The following is a 16,040-nucleotide window of genomic DNA, read 5'->3' as shown; positions in this document are numbered from 1 at the left end:
TGACTACCCAAGATGTGGATCTTTCCACACAAGAGTCACTAGAGAGGGAGGGATAAAATAAAGACAGCCAATTCCTGCTGAAAATAATCCACACCCAAAATAAAGTTTAACGAAAAACATAAGCAGAAGATTCAAACTGAAACCGCTGCCTGAAGTACTTTTCTACCAAAAACTGCTTCAGAAGAAGAAAATACATCAAAATGATAGAATTTAGTAAAAGTATGCAAAGAGGAACAAGTTGCTGCTTTGCAGATCTGGTCAACCGAAGCTTCATTCCTAAACGCCCAGGAAGTAGAAACTGACCTAGTAGAATGAGCTGTAATTCTCTGAGGCGGAGTTTTACCCGACTCAACATAGGCAAGATGAATTAAAGATTTCAACCAAGATGCCAAAGAAATGGCAGAAGCTTTCTGGCCTTTTCTAGAACCGGAAAAGATAACAAATAGACTAGAAGTCTTACGAAAAGATTTCGTAGCTTCAACATAATATTTCAAAGCTCTAACAACATCCAAAGAATGCAACGATTTCTCCTTAGAATTCTTAGGATTAGGACATAATGAAGGAACCACAATTTCTCTACTAATGTTGTTGGAATTCACAACTTTAGGTAAAAATTCAAAAGAAGTTCGCAACACCGCCTTATCCTGATGAAAAATCAGAAAAGGAGACTCACAAGAAAGAGCAGATAATTCAGAAACTCTTCTGGCAGAAGAGATGGCCAAAAGGAACAAAACTTTCCAAGAAAGTAATTTAATGTCCAATGAATGCATAGGTTCAAATGGAGGAGCTTGAAGAGCTCCCAGAACCAAATTCAAACTCCAAGGAGGAGAAATTGACTTAATGACAGGTTTTATACGAACCAAAGCTTGTACAAAACAATGAATATCAGGAAGAATAGCAATCTTTCTGTGAAAAAGAACAGAAAGAGCAGAGATTTGTCCTTTCAAAGAACTTGCGGACAAACCCTTATCTAAACCATCCTGAAGGAACTGTAAAATTCTCGGTATTCTAAAAGAATGCCAGGAAAAATGATGAGAAAGACACCAAGAAAACAGAATTTATGTTTACCTGATAAATTACTTTCTCCAACGGTGTGTCCGGTCCACGGCGTCATCCTTACTTGTGGGATATTCTCTTCCCCAACAGGAAATGGCAAAGAGCCCAGCAAAGCTGGTCACATGATCCCTCCTAGGCTCTGCCTACCCCAGTCATTCGACCGACGTTAAGGAGGAATATTAGCATAGGAGAAACCATATGGTACCGTGGTGACTGTAGTTAAAGAAAATAAATTATCAGACCTGATTAAAAAAACCAGGGCGGGCCGTGGACCGGACACACCGTTGGAGAAAGTAATTTATCAGGTAAACATAAATTCTGTTTTCTCCAACATAGGTGTGTCCGGTCCACGGCGTCATCCTTACTTGTGGGAACCAATACCAAAGCTTTAGGACACGGATGAAGGGAGGGAGCAAATCAGGTCACCTAAATGGAAGGCACCACGGCTTGCAAAACCTTTCTCCCAAAAATAGCCTCAGAAGAAGCAAAAGTATCAAACTTGTAAAATTTGGTAAAAGTGTGCAGTGAAGACCAAGTCGCTGCCCTACATATCTGATCAACAGAAGCCTCGTTCTTGAAGGCCCATGTGGAAGCCACAGCCCTAGTGGAATGAGCCGTGATTCTTTCGGGAGGCTGCCGTCCGGCAGTCTCGTAAGCCAATCTGATGATGCTTTTAATCCAAAAAGAGAGAGAGGTAGAAGTTGCTTTTTGACCTCTCCTTTTACCGGAATAAACAACAAACAAGGAAGATGTTTGTCTAAAATCCTTTGTAGCATCTAAATAGAATTTTAGAGCGCGAACAACATCCAAATTGTGCAACAAACGTTCCTTCTTTGAAACTGGTTTCGGACACAGAGAAGGTACGATAATCTCCTGGTTAATGTTTTTGTTCGAAACAACTTTTGGAAGAAAACCAGGTTTAGTACGTAAAACCACCTTATCTGCATGGAACACCAGATAAGGAGGAGAACACTGCAGAGCAGACAATTCTGAAACTCTTCTAGCAGAAGAAATTGCAACTAAAAACAAAACTTTCCAAGATAATAACTTAATATCAACGGAATGTAAGGGTTCAAACGGAACCCCCTGAAGAACTGAAAGAACTAAGTTGAGACTCCAAGGAGGAGTCAAAGGTTTGTAAACAGGCTTAATTCTAACCAGAGCCTGAACAAAGGCTTGAACATCTGGCACAGCTGCCAGCTTTTTGTGAAGTAACACAGACAAGGCAGAAATCTGTCCCTTCAGGGAACTAGCAGATAATCCTTTTTCCAATCCTTCTTGAAGGAAGGATAGAATCTTAGGAATCTTAACCTTGTCCCAAGGGAATCCTTTAGATTCACACCAACAGATATATTTTTTCCAAATTTTGTGGTAAATCTTTCTAGTTACAGGCTTTCTGGCCTGAACAAGAGTATCGATAACAGAATCTGAGAACCCTCGCTTCGATAAGATCAAGCGTTCAATCTCCAAGCAGTCAGCTGGAGTGAAACCAGATTCGGATGTTCGAACGGACCCTGAACAAGAAGGTCTCGTCTCAAAGGTAGCTTCCAAGGTGGAGCCGATGACATATTCACCAGATCTGCATACCAAGTCCTGCGTGGCCACGCAGGAGCTAGCAAGATCACCGACGCCCTCTCCTGATTGATCCTGGCTACCAGCCTGGGGATGAGAGGAAACGGCGGGAACACATAAGCTAGTTTGAAGGTCCAAGGTGCTACTAGTGCATCCACTAGAGCCGCCTTGGGATCCCTGGATCTGGACCCGTAGCAAGGAACTTTGAAGTTCTGACGAGAGGCCATCAGATCCATGTCTGGAATGCCCCACAGCTGAGTGACTTGGGCAAAGATTTCCGGATGGAGTTCCCACTCCCCCGGATGCAATGTCTGACGACTCAGAAAATCCGCTTCCCAATTTTCCACTCCTGGGATGTGGATAGCAGACAGGTGGCAGGAGTGAGACTCCGCCCATAGAATGATTTTGGTCACTTCTTCCATCGCTAGGGAACTCCTTGTTCCCCCCTGATGGTTGATGTACGCAACAGTTGTCATGTTGTCTGATTGAAACCGTATGAACTTGGCCCTCGCTAGCTGAGGCCAAGCCTTGAGAGCATTGAATATCGCTCTCAGTTCCAGAATATTTATCGGTAGAAGAGATTCTTCCCGAGACCAAAGACCCTGAGCTTTCAGGGATCCCCAGACCGCGCCCCAGCCCATCAGACTGGCGTCGGTCGTGACGATGACCCACTCCGGTCTGCGGAATGTCATCCCTTGTGACAGGTTGTCCAGGGACAGCCACCAACGGAGTGAGTCTCTGGTCCTCTGATTTACTTGTATCTTCGGAGACAAGTCTGTATAGTCCCCATTCCACTGACTGAGCATGCACAGTTGTAATGGTCTTAGATGAATGCGCGCAAAAGGAACTATGTCCATTGCCGCTACCATCAAACCGATCACTTCCATGCACTGCGCTATGGAAGGAAGAGGAACGGAATGAAGTATCCGACAAGAGTCTAGAAGTTTTGTTTTTCTGGCCTCTGTCAGAAAAATCCTCATTTCTAAGGAGTCTATTATTGTTCCCAAGAAGGGAACCCTTGTTGACGGAGATAGAGAACTCTTTTCCACGTTCACTTTCCATCCGTGAGATCTGAGAAAGGCCAGGACAATGTCCGTGTGAGCCTTTGCTTGAGGAAGGGACGACGCTTGAATCAGAATGTCGTCCAAGTAAGGTACTACAGCAATGCCCCTTGGTCTTAGCACAGCTAGAAGGGACCCTAGTACCTTTGTGAAAATCCTTGGAGCAGTGGCTAATCCGAAAGGAAGCGCCACGAACTGGTAATGCTTGTCCAGGAATGCGAACCTTAGGAACCGATGATGTTCCTTGTGGATAGGAATATGTAGATACGCATCCTTTAAATCCACTGTGGTCATGAATTGACCTTCCTGGATGGAAGGAAGAATAGTTCGAATGGTTTCCATCTTGAACGATGGAACCTTGAGAAACTTGTTTAAGATCTTGAGATCTAAGATTGGTCTGAACGTTCCCTCTTTTTTGGGAACTATGAACAGATTGGAGTAGAACCCCATCCCTTGTTCTCTTAATGGAACAGGATGAATCACTCCCATTTTTAACAGGTCTTCTACACAATGTAAGAATGCCTGTCTTTTTATGTGGTCTGAAGACAACTGAGACCTGTGGAACCTCCCCCTTGGGGGAAGCCCCTTGAATTCCAGAAGATAACCTTGGGAGACTATTTCTAGCGCCCAAGGATCCAGAACATCTCTTGCCCAAGCCTGAGCGAAGAGAGAGAGTCTGCCCCCCACCAGATCCGGTCCCGGATCGGGGGCCAACATTTCATGCTGTCTTGGTAGCAGTGGCAGGTTTCTTGGCCTGCTTTCCCTTGTTCCAGCCTTGCATTGGTCTCCAAGCTGGCTTGGCTTGAGAAGTATTACCCTCTTGCTTAGAGGACGTAGCACTTTGGGCTGGTCCATTTCTACGAAAGGGACGAAAATTAGGTTTATTTTTTGCCTTGAAAGGCCGATCCTGAGGAAGGGCGTGGCCCTTACCCCCAGTGATATCAGAGATAATCTCTTTCAAGTCAGGGCCAAACAGCGTTTTCCCCTTGAAAGGAATGTTAAGTAGCTTGTTCTTGGAAGACGCATCAGCTGACCAAGATTTCAACCAAAGCGCTCTGCGCGCCACAATAGCAAACCCAGAATTCTTAGCCGCTAACCTAGCCAATTGCAAAGTGGCGTCTAGGGTGAAAGAATTAGCCAATTTGAGAGCATTGATTCTGTCCATAATCTCCTCATAAGGAGGAGAATCACTATCGACCGCCTTTATCAGCTCATCGAACCAGAAACATGCGGCTGTAGCTACAGGGACAATGCATGAAATTGGTTGTAGAAGGTAACCCTGCTGAACAAACATCTTTTTAAGTAAACCTTCTAATTTTTTATCCATAGGATCTTTGAAAGCACAACTATCCTCTATGGGTATAGTGGTGCGTTTGTTTAAAGTGGAAACCGCTCCCTCGACCTTGGGGACTGTCTGCCATAAGTCCTTTCTGGGGTCGACCATAGGAAACAATTTTTTAAATATGGGGGGAGGGACGAAAGGAATACCGGGCCTTTCCCATTCTTTATTAACAATGTCCGCCACCCGCTTGGGTATAGGAAAAGCTTCTGGGAGCCCCGGGACCTCTAGGAACTTGTCCATTTTACATAGTTTCTCTGGGATGACCAACTTGTCACAATCATCCAGAGTGGATAATACCTCCTTAAGCAGAATGCGGAGATGTTCCAACTTAAATTTAAACGTAATCACATCAGGTTCAGCTTGTTGAGAAATGTTCCCAGAATCAGTAATTTCTCCCTCAGACAAAACCTCCCTGGCCCCATCAGACTGGGTTAGGGGCCCTTCAGAACCATTATTATCAGCGTCGTCATGCTCTTCAGTATCTAAAACAGAGTAGTCGCGCTTACGCTGATAAGTGTTCATTTTGGCTAAAATGTTTTTGACAGAATTATCCATTACAGCCGTTAATTGTTGCATAGTAAGGAGTATTGGCGCGCTAGATGTACTAGGGGCCTCCTGAGTGGGCAAGACTCGTGTAGACGAAGGAGGGAATGATGCAGTACCATGCTTACTCCCCTCACTTGAGGAATCATCTTGGGCATCATTGTCATTGTCACATAAATCACATTTATTTAAATGAATGGGAATTCTGGCTTCCCCACATTCAGAACACAGTCTATCTGGTAGTTCAGACATGTTAAACAGGCATAAACTTGATAACAAAGTACAAAAAACGTTTTAAAATAAAACCGTTACTGTCACTTTAAATTTTAAACTGAACACACTTTATTACTGCAATTGCGAAAAAACATGAAGGAATTGTTCAAAATTCACCAAATTTTCACCACAGTGTCTTAAAGCCTTCAAAGTATTGCACACCAAATTTGGAAGCTTTAACCCTTAAAATAACGGAACCGGAGCCGTTTTTAACTTTAACCCCTTTACAGTCCCTGGTATCTGCTTTGCTGAGACCCAACCAAGCCCAAAGGGGAATACGATACCAAATGACGCCTTCAGAAAGTCTTTTCTAAGTATCAGAGCTCCTCTCACATGCGACTGCATGTCATGCCTCTCAAAAACAAGTGCGCAACACCGGCGCGAAAATGAGGCTCTGCCTATGATTTGGGAAAGCCCCTAAAGACTAAGGTGTCTAAAACAGTGCCTGCCGATATTATTATATCAAAATACCCAGAATAAATGATTCCTCAAGGCTAAATATGTGTTAATAATGAATCGATTTAGCCCAGAAAAAGTCTACAGTCTTAATAAGCCCTTGTAAAGCCCTTATTTACGATCTTAATAAACATGGCTTACCGGATCCCATAGGGAAAATGACAGCTTCCAGCATTACATCGTCTTGTTAGAATGTGTCATACCTCAAGCAGCAAGAGACTGCTCACTGTTCCCCCAACTGAAGTTAATTGCTCTCAACAGTCCTGTGTGGAACAGCCATGGATTTTAGTGACGGTTGCTAAAATCATTTTCCTCATACAAACAGAAATCTTCATCTCTTTTCTGTTTCTGAGTAAATAGTACATACCAGCACTATTTCAAAATAACAAACTCTTGATTGAATAATAAAAACTACAGTTAAACACTAAAAAACTCTAAGCCATCTCCGTGGAGATGTTGCCTGTACAACGGCAAAGAGAATGACTGGGGTAGGCGGAGTCTAGGAGGGATCATGTGACCAGCTTTGCTGGGCTCTTTGCCATTTCCTGTTGGGGAAGAGAATATCCCACAAGTAAGGATGACGCCGTGGACCGGACACACCTATGTTGGAGAAATAGAAGTTTTCCAGACTCTATAATATATCTCTCGAGATACAGATTTACGAGCCTGTAACATAGTATTAATCACAGAGTCAGAGAAACCTCTTTGACCAAGAATCAAGCGTTCAATCTCCATACCTTTAAATTTAAGGATTTCAGATCCTGATGGAAAAAAGGACCTTGTGACAGAAGGTCTGGTCTTAACGGAAGAGTCCACGGTTGGCAAGAGGCCATCCGGACAAGATCCGCATACCAAAACCTGTGAGGCCATGCCGGAGCTACCAGCAGAACAAACGAGCATTCCTTCAGAATCTTGGAGATTACCCTTGGAAGAAGAACTAGAGGCGGAAAGATATAGGCAGGATGATACTTCCAAGGAAGTGATAATGCATCCACTGCCTCCGCCTGAGGATCCCGGGATCTGGACAGATACCTGGGAAGTTTCTTGTTTAGATGGGACGCCATCAGATCTATTTCTGGAAGTTCCCACATTTGAACAATCTGAAGAAATACCTCTGGGTGAAGAGACCATTCGCCCGGATGCAACGTTTGGCGACTGAGATAATCCGCTTCCCAATTGTCTACACCTGGGATATGAACCGCAGAGATTAGACAGGAGCTGGATTCCGCCCAAACCAAAATTCGAGATACTTCTTTCATAGCCAGAGGACTGTGAGTCCCTCCTTGATGATTGATGAATGCCACAGTTGTGACATTGTCTGTCTGAAAACAAATGAACGATTCTCTCTTCAGAAGAGGCCAAAACTGAAGAGCTCTGAAAATTGCACGGAGTTCCAAAATATTGATCGGTAATCTCACCTCCTGAGATTCCCAAACTCCTTGTGCCGTCAGAGATCCCCACACAGCTCCCCAACCTGTGAGACTTGCATCTGTTGAAATTACAGTCCAGGTCGGAAGCACAAAAGAAGCCCCCTGAATTAAACGATGGTGATCTGTCCACCATGTTAGAGAGTGTCGAACAATCGGTTTTAAAGATATTAATTGAGATATCTTCGTGTAATCCTTGCACCATTGCTTCAGCATACAGAGCTGAAGAGGTCGCATGTGAAAACGAGCAAAGGGGATCGCGTCCGATGCAGCAGTCATAAGACCTAGAATTTCCATGCATAAGGCTACCGAAGGGAATGATTGTGACTGAAGGTTTCGACAAGCTGTAATCAACTTTAAACGTCTCTTGTCTGTTAAAGACAGAGTCATGGACACTGAATCCATCTGGAAACCCAGAAAAATTACCCTTGTCTGAGGAATCAAAGAACTTTTTGGTAAATTGATCCTCCAACCATGATCTTGAAGAAACAACACAAGTCGATTCGTATGAGATTCTGCTAAATGTAAAGACTGAGCAAGTACCAAGATATCGTCCAAATAAGGAAATACCACAATACCCTGTTCTCTGATTACAGACAGCAGGGCACCGAGAACCTTTGTAAAAATTCTTGGAGCTGTAGCTAGGCCAAACGGCAGAGCCACAAACTGGTAATGCTTGTCCAGAAACGAGAATCTCAGGAACTGATAATGATCTGGATGAATCGGAATATGCAGATATGCATCCTGTAAATCTATTGTGGACATATAATTCCCTTGCTGAACAAAAGGTAAGATAGTCCTTACAGTTACCATCTTGAACGTTGGTATCCTTACATAACTATTCAATATTTTTAGATCCAGAACTGGTCTGAAGGAATTCTCCTTCTTTGGTACAATGAAGAGATTTGAATAAAACCCCATCCCCTGTTCCGGAACTGGAACTGGCATAATTACTTCAGTCAACTCTAGATCTGAAACACATTTCAGAAATGCTTGAGCTTTTACTGGATTTACTGGGACACGGGAAAGAAAAAATCTCTTTGCAGGAGGTCTCAACTTGAAACCAATTCTGTACCCTTCTGAAACAATGCTCTGAATCCAAAGATTGTGAACAGAATTGATCCAAATTTTCTTGAAAAAACGTAACCTGCCCCCTACCAGCTGAGCTGGAATGAGGGCCGCACCTTCATGTGGACTTAGAAGCAGGCTTTGCCTTTCTAGCTGGCTTGGATTTATTCCAGACTGGAGATGGTCTCCAAACTGAAACTGCTCCTGAGGATGAAGGATCAGGCTTTTGTTCTTTGTTGAAACGAAAGGAACGAAAACGATTATTAGCCCTGTTTTTACCTTTAGATTTTTTATCCTGTGGTAAAAAAGTTCCTTTCCCACCAGTAACAGTTGAAATAATGGAATCCAACTGAGAACCAAATAATTTGTTACCCTGGAAAGAAATGGAAAGTAAAGTTGATTTAGAAGCCATATCAGCATTCCAAGTTTTAAGCCATAAAGCTCTTCTAGCTAAAATAGCTAGAGACATAAACCTGACATCAACTCTGATAATATCAAAAATGGCATCACAGATAAAATTATTAGCATGTTGAAGAAGAATAATAATATCATGAGAATCACGATGTGTTACTTGTTGCGCTAAAGTTTCCAACCAAAAAGTTGAAGCTGCAGCAACATCAACCAAAGATATAGCAGGTCTAAGAAGATTACCTGAACACAGATAAGCTTTTCTTAGAAAGGACTCAATTTTCCTATCTAGAGGATCCTTAAACGAAGTACCATCTGACGTAGGAATAGTAGTACGTTTAGCAAGGGAAGAAATAGCCCCATCAACTTTAGGGATCTTGTCCCAAAATTCTAATCTGTCAGACGGCACAGGATATAATTGCTTAAAACGTTTAGAAGGAGTAAATGAATTACCCAAATTATCCCATTCTTTGGAAATTACTGCAGAAATAGCATCAGGGACAGGAAAAACTTCTGGAATAACTACAGGAGATTTAAAAACCTTATTTAAACGTTTAGATTTAGTATCAAGAGGACCAGAATCCTCTATTTCTAAAGCAATTAGGACTTCTTTAAGTAAAGAACGAATAAATTCCATTTTAAATAAATATGAAGATTTATCAGCATCAACCTCTGAGACAGAATCCTCTGAACCAGAGGAATCATCAGAATCAGAATGATGATGTTCAGTTAAAAATTCATCTGTAGGGAGAGAAGTTTTAAAAGATTTTTTACGTTTACTAGAAGGAGAAATAACAGACATAGCCTTCTTTATGGATTCAGAAACAAAATCTCTTATATTATCAGGAACATTCTGCACCTTAGATGTTGAAGGAACTGCAACAGGCAATGGTACTTTACTAAAGGAAATATTATCTGCTTTAACAAGTTTGTCATGACAATCAATACAAACAACAGCTGGAGGAATAGCTACCAAAAGTTTACAGCAGATACACTTAGCTTTGGTAGATTCAGCACTTGACAGCGATTTTCCTGTAGTATCTTCTGACTCAGATGCAACGTGAGACATCTTGCAATATGTAAGAGAAAAAACAACATATATATAAAGCAAAATTGATCAAATTCCTTAAATGACAGTTTCAGGAATGGGAAAAAATGCCAAAGAACAAGCTTCTAGCAACCAGAAGCAAGAAAAAATGAGACTTAAATAATGTGGAGACAAAAGTGACGCCCATATTTTTTCGCGCCAAATAAGACGCCCACATTATTTGGCGCCTAAATGCTTTTTGGCGCCAAAAATGACGCCACATCCGGAACGCCGACATTTTTGGCGCAAAATAACGTCAAAAAATGACGCAACTTCCGGCGACACGTATGACGCCGGAAACGGAAATAGAATTTTTGCGCCAAAAAAGTCCGCGCCAAGAATGACGCAATAAAATGAAGCATTTTCAGCCCCCGCGAGCCTAACAGCCCACAGGGAAAAAGTCAAATTTTAAGGTAAGAAAAATGTTAAATTAAAATGCATTATCCCAAATATGAAACTGACTGTCTGAAAAATAAGGAAAGTTGAACATTCTGAGTCAAGGCAAATAAATGTTTGAATACATATATTTAGAACTTTATAAACAAAGTGCCCAACCATAGCTAGGAGTGTCACAGAAAATAAGACTTACTTACCCCAGGACACTCATCTACATATAGCAGATAGCCAAACCAGTACTGAAACGAGAATCAGCAGAGGTAATGGTATATATAAGAGTATATCGTCGATCTGAAAAGGGAGGTAAGAGATGAATCTCTACGACCGATAACAGAGAACCTATGAAATAGACCCCTTAGAAGGAGATCACTGCATTCAAATAGGCAATACTCTCCTCACATCCCTCTGACATTCACTGCACGCTGAGAGGAAAACCGGGCTCCAACTTGCTGCGGAGCGCATATCAACGTAGAATCTAGCACAAACTTACTTCACCACCTCCATCGGAGGCAAAGTTTGTAAAAACTGAATTGTGGGTGTGGTGAGGGGTGTATTTATAGGCATTTTGAGGTTTGGGAAACTTTGCCCCTCCTGGTAGGAATGTATATCCCATACGTCACTAGCTCATGGACTCTTGCTAATTACATGAAAGAAAGAAACAAATTTATCAGGTAAGCATAAATTTTATTTTATTTTTAAAGACACAATGAGTCCACGGATTTCATCCTTACTTGTGGGATACAATACCAAAGCTATAGTACACGGAAGAAAAGGGAGGGACAAGACAGGGAACCTAAACGGAAGGCACCACTGCTTGAAGAACTTTCCTCCCCAAAACAGCCTCAGCCGAGGAAAAGGTATCAAATTTGGAAAAAGTGTGAAGAGACGACCAAGTTGCAGCTTTGCAAATCTGTTCAACAGAAGCATCATTTTTGAATGCCCATGAGGAAGCCACAGCCCTAGTGGAATGAGCCGTAATTCGTTCAGGAGGCTGTTGTCCAGCAGTCTCATATGCAAAACGGATGATACTCTTCAGCTAAAAAGAAAGAGGTAGCCGTAGCTTTCTGACCCCTACGTTTCCCTGAAAAAATGACAAACAAGGAAGACGATTGACGCAAATCCTTAGTCGCTTGTAAATAGAACTTCAAAGTACGGACTACATCTACATTATGTAACAGACGTTCCTTCTTAGAAGAAGGATTAGGACACAAGGAAGGAACAACCACCTCCTGATTAATATTCTTGATTGAAGAATCTAAACTAACACCTCACTTTACCTCTTCCTATCACTAACACAGGCAAAGAGAATGACTGGAGTGGGAGGGAGGGGAGGAGCTATATATACAGCTCTGCTGTGGTGCTCTTTGCCTCCTCCTGCTGACCAGGAGGCGATATCTCACAAGTAAGGATGAAATCAGTGGACTCATCGTGTCTTTAAAAAGAAATAACAATGTTATGGTCAACATCAAAGCAAATCAGCTATTGTAGCTAAAATGTCCATATTTATTAAAACAACTTTAGAAAAAAAATACACAACATCTTAAGACCAAACATCACAATATAAAAATAAAATCATGGAGTCAGCCCTCAGCGTGATTTTATTTTTTGTATCCTGACGTTTGTTGTGTACTTTTTTTTTATAAAGATGGACAATTACTGATTTGCTTTGCTGTTGATGTTTGTTAAATGGACATTGGCAAGGCTTGATGACCGTATAGCACCAGATTTTACTTTTGGCTGCAACGAAGCTGTATTTTGCTACTGGTCATACAACAGAATGCATTTGATGACGTAACAGGACACATTCGGAAGCGGAGACTTCAGCTGGTTGCACAGTGTTCGCGTTGTACAAATTCACGGATGGCTGTGCGCATAATATACATGTAGAGAGAACAGTATCTGGATACAACTGTGAGTAATGTAAATTAATCTCACTGTTGGTTCATTGTGTGCAAGGATACATAGCTCGCCTCATACAGCATATTGACAGCTTCCTAACGCTCCTGCTTGGCTGTGATTTAAAGTGATGGTAAATTGTAACATGCATGAAAGTATATTATGAATCTATGCAAAGATGTAACTGTACCTGCTTGAATGTCAATCGATGATACACTCCAAAATTATTTTAATTTATATAATAATCATAATCCACAACCCGAATCAGTCCATCCACCGCAATACTGTTTTTTTTTTCCATGAGGTGACATTTCCACCTCTTATCCAATAGCAGTACTAGCCATATGACACAGTGCAGCTCTGAAGCGCTTTTTTTTCTATATATAGAGTGCCGTATGGCTAGCATATCTATTGGATAAGAGGTGGAAACATCACTTCATAAGAAAAAAAAAGTTTTGAGGTGGGCGGTCGTATGCGCATTATGGAATATGATTATCTAAAAAAAATAATGTTGAAGCGCATCTTCGATTCAAATTCATGAATGAAGGTACAGTATCATTTTTGCATAGATTCTCACTTTGACATCTATAGTAACCGCTGAGTCTTAAGTCACGTTCCAAACTGCTGTTTGATTAATGTTATGGTCTTACAAGAAACCTTCAGAACTTGTAACTTTAGATTCGGTAGAGAACAGGGAATGAAACAAGTTAGGTGTGTAAGGAATTTGGAATCCAGTATAGGTAAAACAAAAGAGAGAATGATAGAAGAGACAGTGGATTTGGTTAGAGAGGGATCTGGTAAAAGGAAGGTGGGAAATGTGAGACAGACACTGACCTGGCACTATCATACTGGTGAAGCCACTACCGTGCCCAACACCAAGTACGTCTTCATAGGGGCAAAACTGCAACCCATGTACTGATCCCTTGACCGAGAGGCACATGTAGGGTGATCGTGGTGCAGTAACATGCGTGTCCTTATATACCTGGGAAGGAAACAAATCACAGGTTTATAATTATGAACTATACATTTTATTAACCCCTTAATGACCACAGCACGTTTCCATTTTCTGTCCGTTTGGGACAAAGGCTATTTTTACATTTTTGGGGTGTTTGTGTTTAGCTGTAATTTTCTTCTTACTCATTTACTGTACCCACACATATTATTTACCGTTTTTCTCGCCATTAAATGGACTTTCTAAAGATACCATTATTTTCATCATATCATATAATTTACTATAAAAAAAATGATAAAATATGAGGAAAAATGGAAAAAAACACACTTTTTCTAACTTTGACCCCCAAAATCTGTTACATATCTAAAACCACCAAAAAACACCCATGCTAAATAGTTTCTAAATTTTGTCCTGAGTTTAGAAATACCCAATGTTTACATGTTCTTTGCTTTTTTTGCAAGTTATAGGGCAATAAATACAAATAGCACTTTGCTATTTCCAAACCACTTTTTTTCAAAATGAGCGCTAGTTACATTGGAACACTAATATCTTTCAGGAATCCCTGAATATCCCTTGACATGTATATATTTTTTTTTAAGTAGACATCCCAAAGTATTGATCTAGGCCAATTTTGGTATATTTCATACCACCATTTCACCGCCAAATGCGATCAAATACAAAAAATCGTTCACTTTTTCACAAATTTTTTCACAAACTTTCGGTTTCTCACTGAAATTATTTACAAACAACTTGTGCAATTATGGCATAAATGGTTGTAAATTCTTCTCTGGGATCCCCTTTGTTCAGAAATAGCAGACATATATGGCTTTGGCGTTGCTTTTTGGTAATTAGAAGGCCGCTAAATGCCACTGCGCACCACAAGTGTATTATGCCCAGCAGTTAAGGGGTTAATTAGGGAGCTTTTAGGGAGCTTGTAGGGTTAATTTTAGCTTTAGTGTAGTGTAGTAGACAACCCCAAGTATTGATCTAGGCACATTTTGGTATATTTCATGCCACCATTTCACCGCCAAATGCGATCAAATTAAAAAAAACGTAAAAATTTTCACAATTTTAGGTTTCTCACTGAAATCATTTACAAATAGCTTGTGCAATTATGGCACAAATGGTTGTAAATGCTTGTCTGGGATCCCCTTTGTTCAGAAATAGCAGACATATATGACTTTGGCGTTGCTTTCTGGTAATTAGAAGGCCGCTAAATCCTGCTGCACCTCACACGTGTATTATGGCTAGCAGCGAAGGGGTTAATTAGGGAGTTTGTAGGGAGCTTGCAGGGTTAATTTTAGCTTTAATGTAGAGATCAGCCTCCCATCTGACACATCCCACCCCCTGATCCCTCCCAAACAGCTCCCTTCCCTCCCCCACCCCACAATTGTCCCCGCCATCTTAAGTACTGTCAGAAAGTCTGCCAGTACTAAAATAAAAGTTTTTTTTAAAAAAAAATACATATGCTACTGTGTAGGATCCCCCCCTTAGCCCCCAACCTCCCTGATCCCCCCCTTAGCCCCCAAACTCCCTGATCCCCCCAAAACCGCCAGTACTAAAATAAAATACATATGCTACTGTGTAGGATCCCCCCCCTTAGCCCCCAACCTCCCTGATCCCCCCAAAACCGCTCTCTAACCCTCCCCTCTGCCTTATTGGGGGCCATCTTGGATACTGGCAGCTGTCTGCCAGTACCCAGTTTGCAATAAAAAGTGCTTTTTTGTTTATTTTTTTTTCTGTAGTGTAGCTACCCCCAGACAAACCCCCACCACCTTGCTGATCGTATTTTTTTTGTTGTTGACATTTTTGACATTTTTTATTTTCAGCATTTTCTGTAGTGTAGCGGTTCCCACCCGCTCCCTCCCCGTGCACGCGCCCGCCCCCACCCTCCCGTGCGCGCCCCCAGCCACCCCCGCCCACGATCCCGCCCCCCCTTCACATAACCAGGGCCATCGATGGCCGCCACCCGCCTCCCGGTCCGGCTCCCACCCACCAACGCAGCAAGCCACCGATCTCCGGTGCAGAGAGGGCCACAGAGTGGCTCTCTCTGCACCGGATGGCTTAAAAAGGTTATTGCAGGATGCCTCCATATCGAGGCATCACTGCAATAACCGGAAAGCATCTGGAAGCGAGCAGGATCGCTTCCAGCTGCTTTCCACACTGAGGACGTGCAGGGTACGTTCTCAGGCGTTAACTGCCTTTTTTCTGAGGACGTACCCTGCACGTCCTCAGTCGTTAAGGGGTTAAACAGATATTAAAGCCATTGTCTTTTCTTTGTTGCTTTTAAAAGATGGTATTTTAAAATATATTAAGAATTTTGTAAAACTGTTGTTCCTGTACTGAGTAACAAACTTTTTCTTTTATTCTCCTGGGGGTGTGTCATGCTCCACCAATGAAAACAGCAGTGCTTTTCCTTTTTAGCCAGTGAAATTCTATCCTATACACCAGGCACGCACTTCCTGTTAAAATAAACAGTTTTCACTTAAAGGGACACTGAACC

The 16,040-nt window shown here is 41.9% G+C and overlaps 1 protein-coding gene across 1 annotated transcript in view; it reads right to left on the bottom strand.

Moving 5' to 3' along the window:
* WDR46 (WD repeat domain 46) overlaps positions 1-16,040 on the bottom strand; it is a 112,773-nt gene that overhangs the window by 28,522 nt on the left and 68,211 nt on the right. The window contains exon 12 of the mRNA XM_053721884.1: positions 13,420-13,567. Within this exon, the coding sequence (XP_053577859.1) occupies positions 13,420-13,567 (148 nt within the window). The remainder of the gene's footprint in view (positions 1-13,419; positions 13,568-16,040) is intronic.

Source organism: Bombina bombina, chromosome 7 (genome assembly GCF_027579735.1).
Source record: "Bombina bombina isolate aBomBom1 chromosome 7, aBomBom1.pri, whole genome shotgun sequence".
In the NCBI taxonomy this organism is placed as follows: Eukaryota; Metazoa; Chordata; class Amphibia; order Anura; family Bombinatoridae; genus Bombina; species Bombina bombina.
This window is presented reverse-complemented; position numbering and strand designations above follow the sequence as displayed.